The 25,229-nt window shown below is 38.9% G+C and overlaps 1 protein-coding gene across 1 annotated transcript in view; it reads left to right on the forward strand.

Moving 5' to 3' along the window:
• Positions 1 to 25,229, forward strand: part of PPEF1 (protein phosphatase with EF-hand domain 1) — a 96,772-nt gene that overhangs the window by 20,396 nt on the left and 51,147 nt on the right. Inside the window, exons 3-6 of the mRNA XM_064573838.1 lie at positions 589 to 649; positions 9,599 to 9,762; positions 19,039 to 19,153; positions 23,000 to 23,046. Coding sequence (XP_064429908.1) covers positions 589 to 649; positions 9,599 to 9,762; positions 19,039 to 19,153; positions 23,000 to 23,046 — 387 coding nt within the window. The remainder of the gene's footprint in view (positions 1 to 588; positions 650 to 9,598; positions 9,763 to 19,038; positions 19,154 to 22,999; positions 23,047 to 25,229) is intronic.

Below are 25,229 nucleotides of genomic sequence, written 5' to 3' on the forward strand. Positions count from 1 at the left end.
TCTTTACCCCTCATAATTGAGAAAAGGAAAGTTTGGGTCCATTTACCTTGGTGAAAGCTTGAATAGAGGGTGACACTGTCTTGGAAGTAGCTGTGGAGAGAGAGTAGGATTTGGGAAGAGGACGGTGTTTTTCATTTCTGAAGTTTATATTGTGAACAGGGCTGCCAGATGTCTAGTTAACTAATAAAAAATGATCTTACTCTGTTCTTGGGCACGTGTCCCAGGAGGAAGTAAAGTTGTTACTTTACGAAGGAAAAAGTATTTTAAGGAGTTAAAAAAATGAAAGAATTTCCTGAGAACAAACCTGAGAGAGTTCTAGAAGAAAATATAGATGGGCGAGGAAGGCCTTTTTCAAGTTTGCAAAAATGCTGTATAAATCCAGCTTTAATGCTTCTTAGTAGAAAAAAAGTCCTTTTTGGCCATTAAGGGGCAGGAGGATATATGATATCCTCTGCTTCTGCAGGAGGTGCTGCCCACCAGCTGAGGGAGGAGGGAGGCAGGTAGAGGCTGGGAGAGCGCCCCAACAGTATTTGCCATGGTGGCTGTTTGGGGATCATTCACTGACTAATGTATTTCTATTTTGTCCAGCTATCCAATTTCTTTTCCTTCATGTTGGAAAACTATACACATATACACGAGAAAGACCCAGGTAAGTAAATTGTTTAGTCTTTTGAAAAGCAGTCATTAAATATTGAATTGTCCTCATCCAGGGATGTAAACTCTGAAGATGGCAGGACACTAAGAAATTAAAAAGATGCCCACCTGTCTTGTCTTTGTGACACCAAACTGGTGAAATCAGTTCAAGTGGCTTTTTTCTCTGATTGTTGTTTACTAAATTTGTTTAATTTTGTCACTTTCACGAAGCTGAATTAGATTTCATTCAATGTTAATTTGTTGAACACCTTCTCTGAACCACAATCTGTTGATGTACAATGGTAGCTTTAATAAAGAGGATCTTATTTTTTTATCCACAAAACTTTCATGCCGAGAGATCAAAATAAACAAATCTGGGGGGACATGGTGGATTGAACACGGTTTTCTGTTGTCTGCAGAGCTAGCTGTCCATCTCTCTGTCTCTTTATCATTTATGTAGTCGTTCTGAAATGACTAAGTAAATCATCTCAGGGACGGGCAATGTCAGGATGGTTCAAAATGATTTTAAAATTATAGTTATTCCCAAGGCATGCATGCATTTCTCCTGCAAAATCAAGATGACTGTTGTTAACTTCAAGGTAGATGCTAGACTTAAAAACTTATTTTTCTTTAATTTGGGCCAACCATTTTTTGTTCTAATTAAAAGTGTATGGCATCCAAGAGCTCCTTTTAAATCATCCAGCGAGCATCCTTCACTGTGGCAAAAGAATGGTATTTTAATGGCATGCTTTGAGCTGAGCACATATGTATGAAACTAATTAAAGCATTTAATGATCTGTAGAAGCTTTCTAAATGGTAGAATAGCCAAACCTGAGGAGTGGGGAGTGGGAGGAAGTGGGTATTTTGCCATTTTCTTTCTTTTAGATAATTGCAATTTGAAGATAGTTGTTTGTGCTTCATGTTCTTTGGCAAAATATTTCTGAGAGGAAATATAATGATGATGAAATGAAGCAGCACTGTTTTTGCTAATGACCTAATATTTCGATCTGGGCTGTGCATCAGAATCACTCTGGAGATTCGTAGCCACAGATGGCTGGGTTCCAGCCCAGAGATATTGACTCAGGCTCTGTATTTAAAAAAATCTGCATGTCAAAAAATTCTGTAGGTGATTTAAAAATATTAAAAGATTTTATCAAAGAAGGGGACAGTGGTTTAATCTTCTTAGGTAAACTTTTCTTGAAGTGTAACATACATTAAAACACACAAATCTTAAGTACAAGAATCAATAAATTTTCTTGAAGTAAGCATGCCCTTGTAACCCGCACCCAGAACAAGAAAGAAAACATTATCAGAGCCACGGAAGCCTCTCTCCTGTCCCCCTCCAGTCACTTCCCAACTCCCCCATGATGGCTTTCCTGACTTCTACGTCCTAGATTGGTTTTGCTTGTTTTTGAACTTCACTAGATAAATGAAAGCACAGTGTTGAGTCTGTCTTTTACTCAATGGCGTATTTGTGAGAGTCATCCATGTTTTTGCAATTCAGTCATTCTTATTGCCGAATGATGTTCCGTTTTACGAATTTACCAAAACGTATCCATTCTATTGTTTATGGACATTTGGGTTGTTTTCAGTTTGGGTAATTTGAATGGTACTGCTATGCACATTCTTGTACATGTCCTTTTTGGTGAACATATATATCATTTTCTTTTGCTATATTCTCATTTCCAGTTATCTATTGCTGCATAACAAATCACCCCCAAATTTAGAGGCTTAAAAACAACAGCTATTTTATTGCTCGTGATTCTGTGGATCGGGCATTTGAACTGGGCTCAGTGGGGATGGCTTGTCTTCGTTCCATGCGGTGTCAGTTGGGCTCACTCAACCTCGCTGGGCTGGGTAGGGAGGTCTAGATGGTTTTACTCACCTGTCTGGGACTTTGGTGTTGGCTATGAACTTAGATACCTCAATTCTCCTCATGCAGCCTCTCTGTCTAGCAGGATATCCCAGACTTCTTTTCATGGTAGCTGGATCCCAAGAGGACAAAGGCAGAAGCTACAAGGCCTCTTAAGGTCTATTCTCTGGAACTCACATAAAATCGGTTCTGCCATATTCTATTGGTCAAAGCAAGTCACAAGGGCAGCCACAGATTCACAGGGGTTAGGAAAGCTCCATCTCTTGCAGGGGGGAGCAGCAGCGTTATATTGGAAAGGGATGAGGATACAGAGGGGCTTGATTCACTGGGGGCCATTATTATAAAGTTGTACCATGACCCCGGAGTGGAAGTTTTGGGTTACAGGGCATGCGTGTGTTCAGCTTTATTAGATACTGACAAACCTTCTTATAAAATTGCTGTACCAACTTATACTGCCACCAGTGGATGAGAGTTCCAGTGTTCTCTATCCTCTTCAACACTTGGAGTTGTCATTCCTTTTCATTTTAGCCATTCTGCCTGATATGTAGTAGTATCCCATTTCTGCTTTAATTTGTATTTCCCTGGTGAGCAGTGAAGTTGGTCACCTTTTTGTCTATGTAGTGGCCATGTGAACATCCTGTTTGGTGAAGTGCCTATTCAGGTCTCTTGCCATCCTTTTATTGGGTTAGCTGTTTTCTTCTTACCAATTTTTAAGAGTGCTCAAAGTATTCTACATATGATAATATGAATCTTTGTTAGATAAACATATTGCATATATCTTCTCCTAGTCTTTGGCTTTTATCTCCCTAATCTTTAAATGCTGCCTTTTGATGATAACAGACATTCTTGATTTTAATGTAGTACAATTTTTTTCCTTTTATGGTTAATACTTTCTGCATCTTGTTTGAGAAATCTTTGTCTGATATGAATGTGTGTGTGTGTGTGCGCGCACACAAAAATAAATACAGGAGAAACCTATAGGATAAACCAGAAACTAATGGCCTTGTTTACCTACAGGGGATGAGTGGATGTGTGGGAACAGGGGAGAAAGAAAGAATGGGAGAATGGAGTTGGGTAGAGGGCTGTGGGAGGAGTAACACTCCTCTGAATGTACCTTTTTGTAGTTTTGACTCTTAGAACCATGATAATGTTTCACATCCATTAAAAAAAAATTTTTTTTTTTTTAAGATTTTATTTATTTTTTGACAGAGAGAGACAGCGAGAGAGGGAACACAAGCAGGGGCAGTGGGAGAGGGAGAAGCAGGCTTCCTGCGGAGCAGGGAGCCCAATGCGGGGCTCGATCCCAGGACCCTGGGATCATGACCTGAGCTGAAGGCAGACGCTTAACGACTGAGCCACCCAGGCGCCCTCATTAAAAAAATTTTTACAAACAAGAAAAGAATGTATGTATGTGTATTTCCAAAATAGAATACACACATGACAAATGAATTTAGCTGTATTACAAATAACAGAATCACCTCTTGGAGTTGGGGAAGAAACAAACTAACCTAAGTAACATTGGAAAATAGGGCTTTAACTATAATGAGCCTTGATGATGCTTCATTTATATTTTATCCTGTGTGGGGTTTGCTTGAGCTTCTGTGATATCTAGGTTGATATTTTCCATCAGGTATAGAAAGTTTTTACCCATTAATTATTTAAAATATCTTTCAAGTCTAAATATCTTTTTCTTTGTGAATCCCTGCTTTTAAACTTAGAAGGCCTTGAAATATTTAAAATGTGGATCGCTATGCCTGGATTTCTAGATTTTTTTTATGGTTTGACTTTTAAAATTTTTAACACTTCATAAATTTGAGATTTTTTATATTAAACCAAAAAAAAAAGGAAATCTTGATGCCTTGTGGTTGAAAACAAAGAGCACAGCTAAAAACAAAATGTCCAAGTAGTTAACCAGTTTTTCCCACAATGTTTATTTCATAACGTATCTTTTCACCATGGTTTGTAGTGCCTCCTTCACCATGTATTCATTTAAAAAATATGTATTAGGGCATATTTCTAGGCCTCTATTCTCTTGTACATCTCTCTATTATAGAGTCCTAGAATCTTACCAATTTAATTATTGTGTGTAATGGAAAAATTAATTTGCAGATTACTTTTGTAGGTTGATTTCTTTTAAAAATTTTTTCCACGGGGCACCTGACTGGCTCAGTCGTTAAGCGTCTGCCTTCGGCTCAGGTCATGATCCCAGGGTCCTGGGATCGAGCCCCGCATCAGGCTCCCTGCTCGGCAGGAAGCCTGCTTCTCCCTCTCCCACTCCCCCTGCTTGTGTTCCCTCTTTCGCTGTGTCTCTCTCTGTCAAATAAATAAATAAAATCTTTAAAAAATTTTTTTTCCAGCTTTATTGAAATATAGTTGACATATAACACTGTAGAAGTTTAAGATATATACTACAGTGATTTCATATATGAATATATTATGAAATGATTACCACAACAATGTTGGTTAACACATCCATCACCTCACAGTTACAAGTTCTTTGTGTGTGGTGAGCCCTTTAAAAATGTACTCTCTTAGTAACTTTCAAGCATACACTAAGAGTAATGTTAACTAGGGTCACGGTGCTGTACATTACTGTGGGTTGCTTTCTGATGGCCTTCTTTGGTGGGAAGGTTCCACACAACATCCACCTAGGCCTGTTTTGCAGAAGCGCCAGGACTGCTAAGCAGGGTGTATTTAGGGACCAGAAGATCACTTAACATTCCCAGATATCGTCAGACTAATGGTTTTAACTCTGAGGCACAGTGTTAGTTGAGACATCCTGGGTGTTCCATAGGTAGGAGGTGATCTGGAAGCCATTCATTTCCGTGTCCTACTACTTAGTGGCTCAAACCAGTTTGTAGGACTTGATGGGGAGACTCAACGCATCCATCCCATAAGGTAGAAAGCCAAAGCTGCTGTACAGAGCAATAGGTTTAAACAGAGACTGGTGGAAGTGGGGAGTGGGATGGAGCGTGTGCAAGTGTTGTTTTGACTATCCTTTCTGCTTCCCAGATCAGCCAAAATGTCCTATCAGATCCAGGTATTTTATATATATATATATTTTTTTAAGATTTTATTTATTTGAGACAGAGAGAATGAGAGAGACAGAGAGCACATGAGAGGGGGGAGGGTCAGAGGGAGAAGCAGGCTCCCTGCCGAGCAGGGAGCCTGATGCGGGACTCGATCCCGGGACTCCAGGATCATGACCTGAGCCGAAGGCAGTCGCTTAACCAACTGAGCCACCCAGGCGCCCGGTATTTTATATTTTTTTGTGGCTATGGCCAGTAGGTTATTTTCCCCATGATATGTCCCCAGTGATTATTGGTAGTATTTAACAAGCCTTTGACTTATATCTATTTGTATTGTGCTACTATTGAACAATAGCATGAATGAACTTATTATTATTATTATTAATTATTATCATTTCTGGTATCTATTACATGTTTGCCATGTGCCATGTCTTTTAAGTGCTTTAAATATTTCATTTAGTCGTCATGACAAACCACTGAGATTAGTATTATTATCATCCCCTTTTGTTGGATGAGAATATTGAGGCTTACAAGGTGACCTCCCAAGGTTATTCATCTCAGCAGTGGTAAAGCTGTGGTTCAAACCTCTGCAGTATGGAATTCTCCTATCAGTTCTGGGAGTTTCTCAACTGATTTTCCTGAGTATGGATATTTAATCACACTGGGCACAAGTAACTTTATTTTTACCTCTTTCTATCCAAGCTCTTATTTCAGCTTTGTATTTTGTTGCATTGGCTAGAAATAGCAGAACAATGTGAAAAGTAAGCAGTGAAACTAGGCATCGTGATTTGTTAATGCTTTAATGGAAAAAAACATTCTTGTTGATTTAAATTTTTAGAATTCTGTTAAGGAGGTAGGCTTTCATTCCTAGTTTTCTGAGTTTTTAAATAATCAGGAACAGGTGTTGAATCTTATGAAATGCAGTTTTGCCATTTCTTGAGTTTATTATATGGACACTCATAGTTTTAATCCAGATTCATAACTGAGAAATGAAATAGCTATAAAATGCAGTTCAATTGGTGCTTTTCTTTTCCCAGCCATATCTGTAGCTTGTTTTCAAAGTGACACATGGGCAGTAGGGGCAGAAAGTGCGTGTGTGTGTGTATTGTTGTTTTTTTTTAATTATGGGCTTTAACATGTTCCCTGTCCAGTTTTTGAATTTGCACTGGGTAAAAGAAAAGATTATATGTGGGGGGTAGTTTTGAGATATTTTCTTTAGAACAACTTGTAAAGGTATCATTTGGTTATAATTCAAGATTTCATTATATTTAATTAGTTTAGATTCATGTTGACAGAATTGTAAATCAAACAGGTAAAGGTTCATTCAAATTACATGGTGCACAAATCTTTTCATATTGTTGGCATTCATTAAATTATTCTTATTAGTTATAATAGTTACAGCCCATACTACTTGCATTCGAATTGGTACAGCTTCTGATTGTTTTCATATATGACCCACATTAGCTACCCATATTAGGAAGAGAATCTATGTTATTTTTTTTTAAATGTGGCTAAAAGTCAGCAAAAGGATTATGATTTGATGTTTACTGATATTTCATATTGAGTAGTTTTGACTAAGAAATGGCTTAGGGAAATGGTGCTTTTTCGTATATTTATCACAGAACTTATAAGAAATGAAAGTGAACAAACATATGGAAAGAAGGGCCAGACCAAGCTTTTTGTTTGTTTGTTTTAAAGAAGAAAAACACACAGGTGGGATTACTCAATAAGTTAGTTATAAGATGATATAGTGAGACCAGCGGGGTTGTTTTTGTCTTTCTTTGTTGTTATTGTTGTTTTCCCAAGAGGAGCCCAATATTTCAGTGTGTAGAGTCAGGAAGATGTATCTCTAAGAACGGAATGGTATGATCATTAAGACAGTTAAGTAGAGTATTGAGGCTTTACTGCTTGCACGATGGAATCTGAGATAAAATTTACCAAGCTGCTCTGCATTTCTAGTTTTCAAACATAAAATGGAATAATTAAGTGATTCTCAAATCTCAAACCAAATCCAAATGAGAAAAATACACTGCGCTGGACCACACTGAAGACACACCTTATTATTCCTACATCTAACTTCTTATAAAACATCATCAACCACCACCAAAGAAGTGTTGGGGTGGGTACACAATAATTTAGAAAGCATTTTTAAATTACCAAATATCATGACTTATTTTAGCAAGTTTTTTCTTTTCAAGTTTAGTTCTTAACTCTCATCTCTCAGCATAACTGGATCATGAAAAAACATGCATTCTATCTACATCTGCTAACATCACACTTTCCAAACATGTCTACTCTAAATATTCAAAAAGATAGAAACTACTTGCAGAAAACTTCTGATTCCCATTGGCTTGGTAGCAATTGTTAATGAGTTGAAGAATACATCACCATCCTCTGTATCTGTTATCTGTTAATGAAATAATTCTGTGTATTAAACAACCACAATAGCTCAGTGGCATGTAATAAACATTTCTTTTGCCCACAAGTCTACAGGTTATCTGAGTACTTCTGCTGATCTTGACAGGCTTGATTTGGCAGTTTTCCTCAGCTCTTGGCGAGAGTTCACTCATGTATTTGGAGGTCTGCTGGCTAATGGCTGATCTGGGATGGCCTTGGCTGGGGTGACTCAGTTTTGTTCCCCATAGTCTTGGAGTTTTCATTAGGTTAGCCTGCGCTTTGTGCTAGTACCTTGGGTTCAAAAGAGAGAGCATGGAAACATTCAAGGCCTTCTGAGGCCTTGACTTGGAAATGGTACGTAACACTTCCACCACATTCTTTAGGCCAACACAGGTCATGAACCCCACAACCCAGATTCAAAGCCTGGGGAAATAAACTCTTGATGAGAGTAGCTGCAAATTGCATTAAAAAGAGCCAGGCTATGGGTGGCTCAGTTGGTTAAGCGACTGCCTTCGGCTCAGGTCATGATCCTGGAGTCCCTGGATGGAGTCCCGCATCGGGCTCCCTGCTCGGCAGGGAGTCTGATTCTCCCTCTGACCCTCCTCCCTCTCATGCTCTCTGTCTCTCATTCTCTCTGTCTCAAATAAATAAATAAAATCTTTAAAAAAAAAAAAAAAAAAAGAGCCAGGCTAAATGTTGGGATAGACAATCGGGGTCACTTTTGCAATCAGTCTACCATACCCACTTTCCTCTTTCTACAACCGAATTGGCCAGATTTCTGTTCTTGGGCTGACTTATTTTATAGGCAGCCTAGCAAGAAAGGGACCCTGGATCTCAGCACCTACTGAAATGGGCAGTGCAGGCGATCTGTTACACAGAAATGTTTCTCTGAGAGAGAGACCCTATGGGTATTTCTGCCTGTGTTTCATCATCTAACTTTATCTGCTTTGTTATCAAGAAGAAAAAGAAAATCATGTCAGGGCGCCTGGGTGGCTCAGTTGGTTAAGCGACTGCCTTCGGCTCAGGTCATGATCCTGGAGTCTCGGGATCAAGTCCCGCATCAGGCTCCCTGCTCGGCGGGGAGTCTGCTTCTCCCTCTGACCCTCCTCCCTCTCATGCTCTCTGTCTCTCATTCTCTCTCTCTCAAATAAATAAATAAAATCTTTAAAAAAAAAAAAAAAAAAGAAAGAAAATCATGTCAGAAAATCTGTTTTTATGTGAAAAGTGTTTAACAGGGGAAAAATTGAATGTTGCAGTTTAATTTTCTGAATAGCACAGATGTTTGAATCAAATGCGATACATTGTTATGTGTTCAGCCCGATTTGTAAAAATCTGAGATGTAAGAGTAGGCAAAAAATGTAGAGGTAGAGTTTCAGAGCATCAAAGTGCCTTGATTGCCCAGTTTTCCCTGTGTTTCTCCTTCTCCTCCCCACCGATGAACTCACTGCTTTGGTACAATGTCCACTCGGGAAGGGATGAGGGTAATTCATGTAAATGTACCTAATGATCTGAGAACAGATCCTTCCTCATGATTATATGTGGGATAGCTTGGTATTCATAACATGTAGCACAGTGCCTCATGTGGGGTCGATATTCAAGAAGGTATTTATTGAATTTAAGTATGGGAATGTTGATTCCCCCACCCTTTCTGTCTCTCCTTTTCCAGAATTAGTTGCTCGACTTTTTGGTAGCACCCTCCAGGACTGCAAGGATAGACAGGAGTATGTCTCATTCATAGACGTCCCAGACTCCTATAATGGTCCTCGGCTGCAATTTCCTCTCACTTTTACTGACATTGATTTACTTGTTGAGGCCTTCAAGCAACAACAGGCAAGTGGAAGCAGATACTGCCATGATTCTTGTACATAGCATGTGCTCAGTGACTATCTGTTGAATGAATGAATGAAAATACTATAGCGGGGGCGCCTGGGTGGCTCAGTTGGTTAAGCGACTGCCTTCGGCTCAGGTCATGATCCCGGGGTCCTGGGATCGAGTCCCGCATCGGGCTCCTGGCTCAGCGGGGAGCCTGCTTCTCCCTCTGACCCTCTCCTCTCTCATGCTGTTTCTCTCTCGCTCGCTCTCTAATAAATAAATAAATAAAATCTTTAAAAAAAAAAAAAAAGAAAATACTATAGCGGAAATGTACTCCCTTGGGGGAAAAGCTTCATAATAAGTGAGAGCTACCCTCTGCTTTGCTTAACCTATTAAATAGAAGTCTCCTCAGATGCACAGAAACTTCCTATCTATAGGCATACAGCATTTCCTTTTTCTGAGATATAATTCGCATATCATAAAATTCATCATTTTCAAGTGAGTGATTTAAGGGTGGAGGGATGGGTGAAATGGGTGAAAGAGAGTGGGAAATCCAGGCATTCCAGTTAGAATGAGTAAGTCATCAGGTTAAAAGTTGCAGCATAGGGAATATAGCCGATGGTACTGTAATATTGTTGTATGGTGACAGATGGGAGCTACGCTTGCGGTGAGCCCAGCATAACATATAGAGTTGTCGAATCACTGTGTTGTACCCCTCACACTAATGGAACATTGTTTGTCAACAATTCTCCAGTGAAAAATAAATAAATAGGGCACCTGGGTGGCTCAGTCGGTTAAGCAACTGCCTTTGGCTCAGGTCATGATCCCAGAGTCCTGGAATCGAGTCCCACATCGGACTCCCTGCTCAGTAGGGAGTCTGCTTCTCCCTCTGACCCTCTCGCCTCTCACGCTCTCTCTCACCCTCTCTCTCTCAAATAAATAAATAAAATCTTAAAAAATAAATAAATAAGAACGTGTACAATTCAGTGGTTTTTAGTGCATTCACAAAATAGTGCAACCATCACCAATATCTAACTCCAAAACATTTTCATCACCCCAAAAAGAAACTCCACACTCATTACCATTCCCTCCTCCCTCAGCCCTGGCAACTATTATTCTACTTTCTGTCTCTATGGATTTGTGTGTTTTGGACATTTCAAACAAATGGAATTATATAATATGTAGCCTCTTGTGTCTGGCTTTTTCACTTAGCCAATGTTTTCAGGGTACATTCATGCCATGGCATGTTTCATTGCTCCTTTATTGCACTGTCTAATATTCTGTTATAAGGATATACCACATTTTGTTTATTCATTCGTCAGTGGATGAACATTTGGATTTTTTTCTACTTTTTGGCTATCATGAACAATGCTTCTATGAACATTCACTTACAGGTTTTTGTGTGAATGTGTCCTCAGTTTTCTCTTGAGTATATATAACTAGGAGTGGAACTGCTGGGTCATATGGTAACTGTTTAACTTTTTGAGGACCTGCTAAATTGTTTTCCACAGTGGCTGCGCCACTCTACCTTCCCACCAGCGATGCATGAGGGTTCCAGTTTCTTCACATTTTTTGCCAACACTTGTTTTTGCTTTTGTTTATTCTTTTTAATTGTGTTTTCATTATAGCCATCCTAGTTGTCTGTGAGCTGATACCTCATACTGGTTTTGATTTGCATTTCCCTAATGACTGAAGATGTTGAACATCTTTCCATGTTTACTAAGCATTTGTACACTTCTTTGGAGAAATATCTATTCAGATGCTTTGCCCATTTTGAAATCAGGTTATTTGTCTTTATATTATTGAGTTGTAAGATTTCTTTATATATTCTGGATACAAATCTCTTACCAGATATATGATTTTTTTAAAAAAGATTTATTTATTTGAGAGAGAGAGAGCATGTGGGGGGGAGGGACAGAAGGAGAGGGAGAGAGAGACAGAATCTCCAGCAGACCCCCTGCTGAGCAAGGAGCCCAATGTGGGGCTTGATCCCACGACCCTGAGATCATGACCTGAGCCCAAACCAAGAGTTGGATGCTTAATCAACTGAGTCACCTAGGCACCCCTCAGATATATGATTTGAAAATTTTTTTTTCATTCTTTAAGTTGTCTTTTCACTTTCTTGATAATGTCCTTTGATTCACAAAAGTTTCTAATTTTGGTGAAGTCCAGTGTATCTATTTTTTTTCCTTTGGTTGCTTGTGCTTTTGTATTATATCTAAGAATCCATTGCCAAATCCAAGGTCATGAAGATTTACCCTTTATATTTCCTTTTAAGAATTTTATAGTTTTAGCTCTTACATTTAGTTCCATGAACCATTTTCAGTTACTTTCTGGGGGTATATGGTATGAGGTAGGGGTCCAACTTTATTTTTTGCACATGGATATGCAGTTGTCCTAGCACCTTCTGTTGAAGAGTTCATTCTTTCCCCATTGAATGGTCTTGATATCCTTGTTGAAAACTAATAGGCCACAGATGTATTGATTTATGTCTGGACTCCCAATTCTATTCATTTGTGTGTCTATCCTTATGCCAATACCACATTGTCTTAATTACTATAGCCTTGTAGTTAAGTTTTGAAATCAGGAAGTATGAATCCTTCAATTTAGTTCTTCTTTTTGAATATTATTTTGGCATTTGGTTTCCCTTGCAATGAATTTGAGGATTGGACATTTCCATTTCTTTAAAAAAAAAAGCCCATTGTGATTTTGGGAGGGATTGCATTGAATCTATAGATCACTTAGGACAGTATTACCATCTTGACAATATCAAGTCTTCCAATTCATAAACACATGATGTCTTTCCATTTATTTTGGTCTTCTTTGATTTCTTTCAGAAATGCTTTCTAATTTTCAGTGCACAAGTCTTTTTCTACCTTAAATTTATTCTTTGGTATTTTATTCTCTTGATTGCTATTATAAAAAGGATTGCTTTCTTAATTCACTTTTGGATTGTTTATTGTTGGTGTATAAAAGGACACTTGATTTTTGTGGGTTGAGTTTTTACTCTGTCACTTTGCTTTGCTAAGTTCATTTATTAGCTCTAGCAGTGTGTGTGTGTGTGTGTATTTTGAGACAATCTATGTACAGGATCATGTCATCTGGGAATAGAGATAGTTTTACTTTTTCTTTTTTGATTTAGATGACTTTTATTTCTTTTTCTTGCCTAATGCTCTGGCTAGAACTTCCAGTACGGTGTTGAATAGCAGTTGTGAGGGCAGGCATGCTTGTCTTGTTCTTGATCTTAGTGGGAAAGCTTTCAGTCTTTCACCACTGAGTTTGATGTTAGTTGTGGGTTTTTCATAAATGCCTTTCATCATTCAGCTAACACATTTAGATGACAAGGTCTAGGTGTTAGCTGTTGTCAAATACTTTTTCTGCACCAATTAAGATGATCCTGTGTTTTTTTCCTTCACTTTATTAATATGTATATTACATTGATTAATTTTGTGTGTGTGTGTTGAACCACCTTGTATTCCTGGAATAAATCCCACTGGGTCATGGTCTATGCTTCTTTTAAAATTTTATTTGCTGGTATTTTGTTGAAGTTTTTTTTTTTTCATTTTATTCATACAGGATATTGATGTGTATGTTCTTACGGTGTCTTTATCTGACTTTGGTATTAGGGTGATATTGCCTTCATAGAATGAGTTAGGAATTGTTTCCTCCTCTTAATTTTTTGGGAAGAGCTTAAGAAGGATTGGTGTTAATTCTTCAAATGTTCAGTAGAGTTCACCAATGAAGCTGCCTGTCTTGGACTTTTCCTTGTTAGGAGGTTTTTGATTACTGATTTAATCTCTACTTGTCCTAGATCTGTTCAGATTTTCTGTTTCTTCTTGAATCGGTTTTGGGAATTCATATGTTTCCAGGAATTTGTCCATTTCATCTAAGTTATCTAATTTGTTAGTGTATAATTATTCATAGAATTCTCTTATAATTCTTTTTATTTCTTTAATGTTGGTGGTAATGTCTCCACTTTTAGTTCTGATTATACTTATTTGCATTTTCTCTCTTTGTTTTTCTGTGTCAGTCTAGTTAAAGGTTTGTCAATTTTGTTAATATTTTCAAAAAACCAACTTTGAGTTTTGCTGAATCTTTCTATTGTTTCTTTGTTGTCTGTTTCATTTATCTGAACTCTAATCCTTTTTTTCCCTCTGCTAGCTTTTGGCTTAGTTTGTTCTTTTTCCAGTTCCTTAGTGTCAAATTAGGCTTTTCATTTGAGATCTTTCTTCTTTTTAATGTAGACATTTGCAATTATAAATTTCTCTCTGAGCATTGCTTTTGCTGCATCCCATATATTTTGGTATGTAACGTTTTCATTTTTGTTCACCTCAAAGTAGTTTCTAATTTCCTTTGTGATTTCTTCTTTGACCTATTGATTGTTTGAGTATGTTGTTTAATTTCTACATACTCGTGAATTTTTCAGTTTTCCTTCTGTTATTGATTTCAAGCTTCATTCCCTTGTAATCAGAGAAGGTACTTTGCATGATTCCGATTTTTTAAATTTATTGAGGCTTGTTTTGGGGCCTAACATCTGGTCTATCCTGGAGAATGTTCCATGTGTTCTTGTTAAAAAAAATGTGTAGCCTGATGTTGGGTAGAGTGTTCTATAGATGTATGCTAGGTCTAGTTGTGTGTGAGGTCTCTGAAGTCTGTTCTTTTAGCTTGTGTTCAGCTAGTATTTGATAGAGATTTCCTTGAACACCAGGAGCCAGAGAGAGAGAGAGAGAGAATGAGAGAGAGAGTGGGAGAGAGACAGAAGCTAAGCAAAGCAAAGACAAGCCTAGTCTTTGCAGATGGGCTCTGTGTTGGTAAACTTCTTCACTGCTTAGCTAGGCTGTTTACAAACCTATTTTAGCCTTTACTCTCTGCTTGCACTGAGCCATTTTTAAGTTACCTTTTTCTTGATTCAGCCTTTGCTTGGTTACTGTGAACTTTATTTTCCGGGGTTCTGTGAAAGTTGATTTTGACATTTTTTTTTTGTTTAAGTTTTCAGTGTTTCTGTGTAGTGATAGGACCTGTGAGCTACCTATTCCATTGTTTTCTCTAACATTACCCCAAAACCCTCATTCGTAGGTTGGGACCCTAAGGGCATACCCTAGGAGTAAGAGTGAACTATAAGTAGATTGTCTCTGTAGGGATTGAAGCAAAGCTTGGAATCATCTAATTCCTGAAATTAAATTGAGATTATCCTAGATAGCTGGTGTTCCTAGCCACCTGCCAAATGAAAAAGTAAATCCTCTCTGGAAGGAAATAGACCTCAAATTATTTCTTCAAATTGTTATGTACAATGTCCAGAACTTAATACAAATACTAGCCAGGCATAGGAGGATACAAGATTCATGACAGAAAACTGAGGCAAATAACAAACAACAGAAACAGACCAATATTTTGATAATGGCATTATCAAACTCAGAGTTTAAGATAAATGTGCTTAATGTGTTCAAAGAGAGAAAAGATATGACAAAAATCCAAGGAGCTATAACAGAAAAGATCAATAATTCTGACTTTATAAAAATGAGAAAATTATGTTGTTAAGGGAAGACTGAAAGGTTCAACATAGAATACAGTGTGCTCCCATTTGTAAAAAAAAAAAAAATAAGTATTATATATATTTTGATTTTCAAAAATTAAGATAAAATTTACATAACATAAAATAGATCATATTAAGGGGCGCCTGGGTGGCTCAGTTGGTTAAGCGACTGCCTTCGGCTCAGGTCATGATCCTGGAGTCCCTGGATCGAGTCCCACATCGGGCTCCCTGCTCGGCGAGGAGCCTGCTTCTCCCTCTAACCCTCCCCCCTCTCATGTACTGTCTCTCTCATTCTCACTCTCTCAAATAAATAAATAAATCTTTAAAAAAAAATAGATCATATTAACCATTTAAAAGTGTACAATTTAACAGTTTTTAGTATATTCAAAGTGTTGTGCAACCATCACCACTAATTCCAGAACATTTCATCACCCCAAAGCAAAACCCTGTACCCATCAAGCAGTCACTCCCCATTGCCCCTTCTCCCTAGCCCCTGGCAAACACTAATTCGCCTTCTGTCTCTACGAATTTGCCTAATCTGGACATTTCATATAAACGGAATCATATAATATGTGACCTTTTATGTCTGGCTTCTGTTTGCCAAAATGTATTCAAGATTCATCCATGTTTTAGTATGTGTCAGTATTTCATTCCTACTTTTAGTTGCATAGCATTCCTTTATATGAATATACCCCACATTTTGTTTAAGGGATTATATATTTATAGAATAGAATATATATATTAATATTACATATTCATATGTGTTATATTAATTTTTATATGCTTGCAAACGCATATAAATAGACTATGTTTTGGAAAGATAATGAAGACACTCTTAACAGTGACTGTTTCTGGGGACAGGAACTGAGGTCTGGGGAAGAAAGAAAATTGCTTTTCACTTATAGTCTTTTTTACTATTTAACTTTTTATTTCAACTGAAAAATGAGATTTTTCTTCATTTGAAAACTCGTTATTTCATACAAAGAAATATCCTTTAAAAGTACTATTTTCCTCCCTCATTGCCTTTAAAATAATATGAATATTTTAGTTAAGTTGCTATTTACTCTGACCATCTCTGTAACTGTAGAAACCAACATCTAAGTTAACTTTTTTGAATATTTAATATTGCAACTGTAAACACAATTATAATGCTATTTAGAGACAGCATTGTAAGCAAATACTGATGTTAGCTATGTGATTTTAGCCTATTGAAAAAGGAACCAGGGCATCTGGCTGGCTCAGTCGGTGGAGCATGCGACTCTTGATCTCAGGGTTGTGAGTTCGAGCCCCACGTTGGATGTAGAGATTACTTTAAAAAAATAATTTAAAAAAGTGAAAAAAAAAAAGGAAAAGAAAAAGGACCAAGAAAAAGTATTTTAACAATAGGAATTTTCTGTTGTAACATATTCTCAATGAATGTTTTTTTTTAACTTACTAAACAAAACAAAACAAAACAAAACTGCCTTTTCAGACAGCAGTTACTCTGATTAGTGCTACAAATGGACCAGAAAATCTGCAGTGGCAAATTAAGATAACACTGAAGCCTGTCTTGGGAATCAATAGACTAAATATGCAAAGTGAAAATAAGTATTGTATTAAGGTGTTTTACCTGTTCCTTCAAAATGGGGCTAAAGGAAAGTTCACATTCAAGATTTGACTCAAGTTGTGGATTGAATGGACTTAAAATGCTTTTGTAGGAAAAGTCTTTAGCAGTTCATTAGGTCTTGGAGAGCAAGGAAATATGGGTCTCTCCACCCATCTATATCCAGGGACCTTTCTCTTTCCTCCTAATTCTCACATTGCTTCAAATCCGGATTCCTGTTCTTAAAAAGTATACGCAAACAATGAATCATGGAACACTACATAAAAAAATTAATTAATTTTTTAAAAAGTATACTTAATCAGGGGCACCTGGGTGGCTCAGTCAGTTAAGTGTCTGACTCTTGATTTTGGCTCAGGTCATGATCTCAGGGTCATGGGATTGAGCCCTGAGTTGGGCTCCCCGCTAGGCATGGAGTCTGCTTAAGATTCTCTCTCTCCCACCTGAGAGGGAGACAAAGATTAAGAGACCCTTAATCTCAGGAAACAAACTAAGGGTTGCTGGAGTGGAGGCAGGTGGGAGGGATGGGGTGGCTGGGTGGTGGACAGTGGGGAGGGTATGTGCTATGGTGAGCGCTGTGAATTGTGTAAGACTGATGAATCACAGACCTGTATCCCTGAAACAAATAATACATTATATGTTAATTTAAAAAAAAAAAAGATTCTCTCTCTCCCTTTCCCTCTGCCCCTCCCCCTACTCTCTCTCTCTCTTAAAAAAAAAAAAAGTATATTTAATCATGAAAATTCTCTAAACTTAAATCCTGTTTTTGGGGTATGGGATAGGAAATAGTTTTGTCATTTTAATAGCTATGTGCAAATAAACATTTTAAGATACCATGAGACAAGATTGTTCCAAAGGAGCAAAGGATTCCATCTGTTCCAAAACCCATAACCAAAGCAGTATCTGAACAATATGTAGAAATGACCCCTCTGAGCCTTTAATAATTTAAACCAGTGGTGTCCACTAGAAATATAATCCGAGCCACATACATAATTAAAAATGTTCTAGTAGTCACATTAAAAAATTAAAAACACATTGGGTGTAAAGATTACTAAAATAAACTTTTAAAAAGGTGAAAATAATTTTAATACTTTATTTAATCCAACAGATGCAATCATTATCATTTTAATATGTTCTCAAGTTAAAAGTTTTTAATGAGACATTTTACTTTTTTACTTTTTCATACACTGAGTCTTTGAAAACCAGTGTGTATTTTGTACTCATAGCACATCTCGATTTCGGTCAGCCCCATTTCAAGTGGTGCAAACAGTCCTGCCCCATGAAGTGGTGTTAGCATCTGTTAAATTTGTATCGGCTGTATTACTTCGGGGATTATGTATTTGGAATATTTTATAATTTTTAAAAAAGGGAGAATAACACACTGGATTTAAAACAAACAAACAAAAGCCCAGCAGAGAAAGCGGAGTAAATCTGTCCAAAACAATGATGTCATCAACACTGTAACTGGAGGAGGACAACTGGATAAATAGTCATAATAGGAGGCAACGCAAATGGTTTATTTGGGTTTGGAATATGTTTTATATTTAGATTAGTATATAAATGCACTTGCTGTTCTGTATACTCTCATATCTGTGCACCCAGCATTGAGCCACCTGGGATTCTTGGCTCAGGGGTTCCTTGGGGCTGCTCCCGCTGCCTTTTGTGAGATCTGTGAACCCAGCGCCACCACCTGGTTGCCATCCCAGGTGGCAGGATGTCCCAAACAAATGCAAGGCAGCCCCACTTCCACAGTCGCTCTCTCCTTCTCTCTTTCTCCCGTCCTTCCTTCTCTTTTATTTATTTATTTCTGTCTGCCTGTTTCCCTGGGGCAAGGGAGTCCCTTTTTTTCCCCCTGACACTTCTCTTGGGCTCTACGGACCGAGAATAATCAGAAACGTTCTGTGAATGGGTGATGTCAGTTAAGAACAGGAAAGTATAAATGTCCTAGGAACCATTCATTCGTTCCATTTACAAATCTCTAGTGAGGGCTTACCGTATGCCAGACACAGTGCCAGAATAATCTATTTGAGACTCATGTAGAGATTATCCTGCAATACAGCTTCCTGAAATGGGCTCATATGCTCCCCTGTTATAGCTTTCTACGTCGTCATGCCTTTCTTGCCAGTTCATTATATATATTTCCTCTGCTCCGCCCTCACAGATACTTCATGCTCATTATGTCTTAGAGGTGCTCTTTGAAACAAAGAGAGTCCTGAAGCAAATGCCGAACTTCACTCACGTAAAAACTTCTCCCTCCAAAGAGTTAACAATCTGTGGTAAGTTTCAGAGCAGAGCTGCCAAATTAATATTTAGGAGCGTCTTGGTTCTACATCATTTGCTTAATGTGAAAACTGTGCAAATTGGACTGTATTAAGGGAAAAGTGTTAATATAGAGTTATCTATCCTGATAATACTGTTCCCCATCTTGTCTTTGTTTTGCATACCAGCTGGCAGGAATTAATTATGTGAGAAATTAAAGAACTCATAGCTTTTTATAAAGGCAGGCGGCATTTTAATACGGAAAACCACCCATGGGTGGAATGAGCCTTCTTTGCCCTCCGTCTAGCTCTCATTATCTTCGTTCCATGTTACTTTTGCTCGGTGCGCCTTCCCATGCCCTTTATGCTGGGAGACCAAAAGCCCAAGGCCGGGTGGACATTAAACTCATCTCTGTCCTTGGCTGCTCTTTTAGATTTTTCCAACTGGTCGCTGCAGCTTTTAGAAGAGTGGGAATGTCCCAGAAATCTGTTCCTTGTCCTTCTAAATAACAAGACTTGAGATTTTGTTATCGTATAGGCCAGCCTGGCAGGATGTTACTTCAAGAAACAGTACACATTGAAATTCAACACAGTTGGTGCTCAGCAGGCTTGCAACTGTCTGAGAATGGGGTGCGTGGAAGGAACAGCAACTCCCTTAACTTCTAATGAGGCCTTTAGGTTACAAAACAGTGATTGTTATTTTCCAAATCAATTTTTAGCCTGTGTTTCTTTTCCGCTGGCAGGTAGAAGTGGATTTGATAATCTAGTCAAACCGTTTGCATTGCTAGCGCCTGATAGTGGTGGTGGGGACTTAATGGAGCAGTATATGCCACAGGCCTGGACTCGCACTGCTGAAGCATCTTCACTGATTTCAGCCGAATCGGGCCGACGCACCTCTGCCTGACAGATGATGCAGCTCAGCAGTGGGGCCCTTTTATTCAAGGCCTCACCAGCTCTTACTTTGCACAGAGATTAAGACTTGGGGGTCATGAAGCTCAGGGAGCCGTGCCCACCCATGGAATCCATGGAGCCAGGGCTAGGTATGCTATCAGAGTGTGTATAAAAAGCCAGAGAGTGAGATCTGCTCCCACATGTTTCCAGTATACCTGCAGTTGCCATTGTAGATTTCTCTTTGGGTAAAAGGATCTAGAAGAGGATGTGAATATAGAGGGCAAGGGAGTCCTGGCATCACACAGTGTAAGAACCGAATGGTTCTTACTGGGACTAGTCTCTCACTTGTTCTTGCAGATGAAATTGAGGCCCAGAGAGGAAAAGGAAAGTGTATTGCCTTCCCTACATTCCTTCCTCCCTTCCTTCCTTTCTTTCCTTCTTCCTTCCTTTCTTTCTTTTTTCTAAATATTTTATTTTTTATTTATTTTTTAAAAGATTTTATTTATTTGAGAGAGAGAATGAGATAGAGAGAGAGAGCATGAGAGGGGGGAGGGTCAGAGGGAGAAGCAGACTCCCTGCCGAGCAGGGAGCCCAATGCGGACTCGATCAAGGGACTCCAGGATCATGACCTGAGCCGAAGGCAGTCGCTTAGCCAACTGAGCCACCCAGGCGCCCCAAGATTTTATTTTTTAAATAACCTCTACACCCAACGTGGGACTCAAATGTACAACGCCAGGATCAAGAGTCACATGCTCCACTGACTGAGCCAGCCAGGCACTTATCCTTCCCTGCATTTCTATGCAGTGATTCTTCCCCACCCCCCTGCCCCCAGGCTCACTCAGCTAGTTAGTGGTAGGGTCAGAATCAAAAATCAGGTCCTTTGCATCCCAGGTTAGGGCCGGCCCCATATCTGCTATCCCAACTTCCATCACGCATCTCTCTGACTGATGTGTCATTTTCCCTCATGAGACCAAGACTAGGGAATGGATTGATTGGACAGTTCATTCACTTAAAGATCTCCACCTCTTGGGCATTTATTTGCAGACATTTTCCCATGTAGCACCATGGCTAGAGGGAAAAGCCAAGGCCTGTACTTTCCCTTAGCTTAGGAATTATTATTTTTGGTCTTTGTAGCCCCATTAAACTTAGATAAATTTGGTCATCATTTAAAATTCAAAATTGGGGCTGTATTTTCAAAAACATCTGTTTAAGACAATACTAGGAGAGGGAGAGAAAGTGTGATGAAATTATTTTAATTTCCAGATGCATTTTTTTTTACATGAACATCTCAACATGCTGCATAGTTCTCAACACTCATGCAATATGGAAGGTGTCTTGGTCTCTAGTTATGTTATAAAAGATAACCAATTCTGCACTCATGTTTTTGTTTGCAGTGGAAATATCTCTCTGTGGCTGTCTTTCCATGATACATCAAGTTTTATCTACTGCTGTCCAACTAGAAGTTAAAAATACTTATATAGCTCAATTCCTAATATGCTGAAACCAATTCATTTTTTAGCATACCGGCTGTAACAATTTTGTCTCCCAAATCTTTGAAAGACAAGTCACCCTGAGGAAAATAAAATAATTTAAAATATATATTTAATTGATAAGAAGTCCTTCCGGGCGCCTGGGTGGCTCAGTTGGTTAAGCTACTGCCTTCGGCTCAGGTCATGATCCTGGAGTCCCTGGATTGAGTCCCGCATCAGGCTCCCTGCTCAGCAGGGAGTCTGCTTCTCCCTCTCCCGCTCCTCCCTCTTGTGCTCTCTCTCTCTCTCTGACTCTCTCTCTCAAATAAATAAATAAAATCTTTAAAAAAAAAAAAAAAGAAGTCCTTCCATTTTTATTTCCTTAGATTTGGAGTAAGATCATAGGAAAGCAATGAGATTTAAGTATACAACAGCATTAATATGCTCTTAATATTATAGTTGTTTTATAAATAAGTGCTGGTGATGTAGGACTTTTATTTTATTATTCTCATTATAATCGGAGTCTACTGTTGCATATATTTGGTTAATTTTGGTTGTGGGATTTCAAGCAAACCGAGGAAAGGTATTTCTATATTAAATTCTATTTGGTAATCAAGTTGGATGCAAAGAATAAAAATTAATGATCAGAGCCTATGAAAGATATTTTACCTAGAAATATTTATCCAAATAGGGCTTTTGACTAATATAGTCACTCTTAATTTTTAATTAATGGCTTCCTGTGTTTATATGGTTTCCCTTAGTTAGCTGAGTTTTATAAAGCCATGCTTTCATTTTTATTTCCTATAACTGTCTCATCGAAAGAATGTCAACTCACAATTTTTAAATTTTAGATGCTATTGCTGGAGCATATTCTCTAATACATGGCTTTAAATACATAGCTTTTAAAAAGCTGTGCGTTTAGCAATTAAGTGTATTTATTGATTGCTTATTATGTACCGGGTACTATGAGAGGCACTGGGGATTTAATGCCAACTGACAGATACTATTGCAGCTGTCCTGCAGATTACAGCGTAAACAATACCAAGTAATCGCTAAGAGCTTGAGTTTGGAGTGAGACAAAGTTGGGTTTGAATTCCAGCTCTGATACTTGGTAGCTGGGTGATTTTGCATCAGTTAACTACTCTGAACCTCCTTTGTAACCTCAGAATGATGAAAATAATACCCATCTGACAGAGCTGTTGTAAGGATTGAACAGGATAATTCATGTAAACCCTTAATGCAGTGCTTGGCATAGAGGAAGCTAAGCACTGCGTAAATGGCAGGAGCGGACAGGTAATTATAACATCAGACGCTGTCTCCCATAGGAAAGGGGACAAAAAGAGAGCTATGAAAACAAATTGTTGCATTAATACCATCATAGAGTAAACCCCAATGCCCTGAGAATACTTAGAGTATATTGGCAGCATTTCAGTTTCAAAATTCTGTAACGAAATCGGCATTTTCTTGTTTCCTACTGAATAGTGATTTTTCATTTGCACTCCAGGTGATTTGCATGGGAAACTGGATGATCTTTTTTTGATCTTCTATAAGGTAAATAATTATTTTGCTAAATAGTGGCATTTTTGTTGGGGGAGGCAGTCCTAGGGCAGATAATAACAACATTAGTTTTACTAGGGTTATGGACAAATACAGATGTATGTAACAGTTTTTTTCTAGGAAGCCGAAATATTTATAGAAGGATATCTTTTGGCTTTGTAACACATATTTCACCAAAACAATCTTTAAAAAATTTAATCTGGGTCTTTGATATTATGGTTATCTATATATCCAGTGGGATTTGCACCTGATTATATTTATGGTCTTTATCACATTGTAAATGTCTAGATGGCACAGAATGGGGAGGGGAGCAATCTGTTTTGTTTTTATTTTGTTCAGGAGTGAGCATGTTACATACCAGTCTTCTCTTCGAAAGCACGCTCATTATGTATGAAGGGAGTGCCCCACTTAGGAAGTTCCAAATTGCTCTCTTCCCTACCCTGATTCACCATCGCTGAGCTCAGCACTGTGACTCCTCTCCATTTGTTGGGTTTCGGTTGTGGGGGCCCACACAGAGGGCACAGAGCAGCATGGCTGGCATGGGGTTTCTCTGCATCTCTACAATGGGATTCATTTCTCTCTCTGAGCCAGCAGTGACAACCTGAATATTTGCTTCTGGGACAATGATCCTGAGGTGACCTCTGCCTTCATCCCTTTATGTCTCTTGTTGATCCCTGTGTCAGTCCCCACGGCTAGCATATTGAATAATTGGGCAGAGCATAGGTGTCTCCGGTGGTTGAAAGAAAATATATTCTGATTATTATGATGGCCAATCATTTCTACTCTTTGGAGACTGTGAGAGCTTAAGTAAGCCACGTAACCTCCATGAAATTCAATTTTTTATTTTTTGGCTGTAATATTCTTGAGCTTCCACCCCACAAAAGGCTGTCTTATGGATAAAATAACGAATATCCAAAAGCATTTTTTAAGGTAATAAATTATAACAGAAATGCGAGGTTTTAATTTCATTCATTTGGAGTGGAAGCTTAGAAGGGAATGGAGTGGGCCAAACCAGGAGTGGATGAATGGAGCTGGCACTTAGGACATTCAGTGGAGACTGCAGGAGACCTAAGCAAGGATCCAGAGCCTGGTAGCCGGAGAACCGGAGCAGAGGAAGTAGGAGGCTGCCCAGGAAGTTAGGTTGGTGCCAGGAAGTCCAGCCGAAGTTTTTCTGGTAGGGAGCTGACGGTGCTAGCAAAAGAACAATTCCTGAGATCAAGCCCAGAATCCAAGCTGGGCGGGGAAGGAAGAGAAGTCAGGATGGGCCAGTCAACTAGGAGAAATGGGAGGACGGCAGGACTGGCATGCTTTCTGAGCAAGGGAGCAGACAGGTTGGGGCAAGGGCCTTGGGAAGCAGGAAGGGTGGGAAGTTATTTGGGGAAGAGTCCTAGGAGATGAGTGTGTCCACGTTGGAGTCTAGAAGGTGGGTGGCTGAACAGAGTGAAAGAGAATATTGGAGATGAGGGGGTTGAGGATGTGGAAAGCAAGTGTGTTAAGTGAGTTGGCCACAGGACTGTGAGGTGAGGAGCAGGGGAAGGAAGGCTAGTCAGAGGTCATGGGCTGGAAAGGAGGAGGGGCTTTTAGCCAAGGCTGGCAAAATGTTGGTCTTTTAGTGGCTCTGAGGAGCATGTGAGGAGTCCATCAGCCTTCTTGGGCGGGGGGGGGGGGGCCCAGATTTCAAGAGGGAAGTCTTCTGGATGAGTTGAAGGCAGAAGAGAGTTTATTTACCATGAAATGGGGATTCTACTGGCCAAAATGGAAAGCTGTGGGAGTGGTGGGAGAATGGACTGGTGAGAGGACACTAAGGAGTCACAGTTTGGGGAATGAGATTTGTTTAACTCAGTTCATGGGGCCATATTAAATGTTCAGAAGTTCAATCCTGCTACCATTGATAGTGACAATTGGAGGAAGGAAGAGAGGGCAGGAGGATGTGGGGAACAACCACAAGAGAAAATCCAGCGATTACGTTTTTAGAGGTTTGGGGAGATACATAAAAGGGAAAATAGTTGAGTAAGTGAGATGGGAAAAATGACTTCTGAGGCATTTAGAAATGCAAATTTCTTGAGAGGTAGTTGAAGAGATTAAGATGTGATCAGGGAAAGGACTTGGGAGTAGACAGATGAGAAAAGAGAATTACAACATGTTCCTTTAACTCTGTCGGCAGAGCGGTATGGAAC

Source organism: Mirounga angustirostris, unplaced genomic scaffold (assembly GCF_029215605.1).
Source record: "Mirounga angustirostris isolate CCGP_5_RB_7025 unplaced genomic scaffold, mMirAng1.0.hap1 SCAF_11, whole genome shotgun sequence".
NCBI classification, from domain to species: Eukaryota; Metazoa; Chordata; class Mammalia; order Carnivora; family Phocidae; genus Mirounga; species Mirounga angustirostris.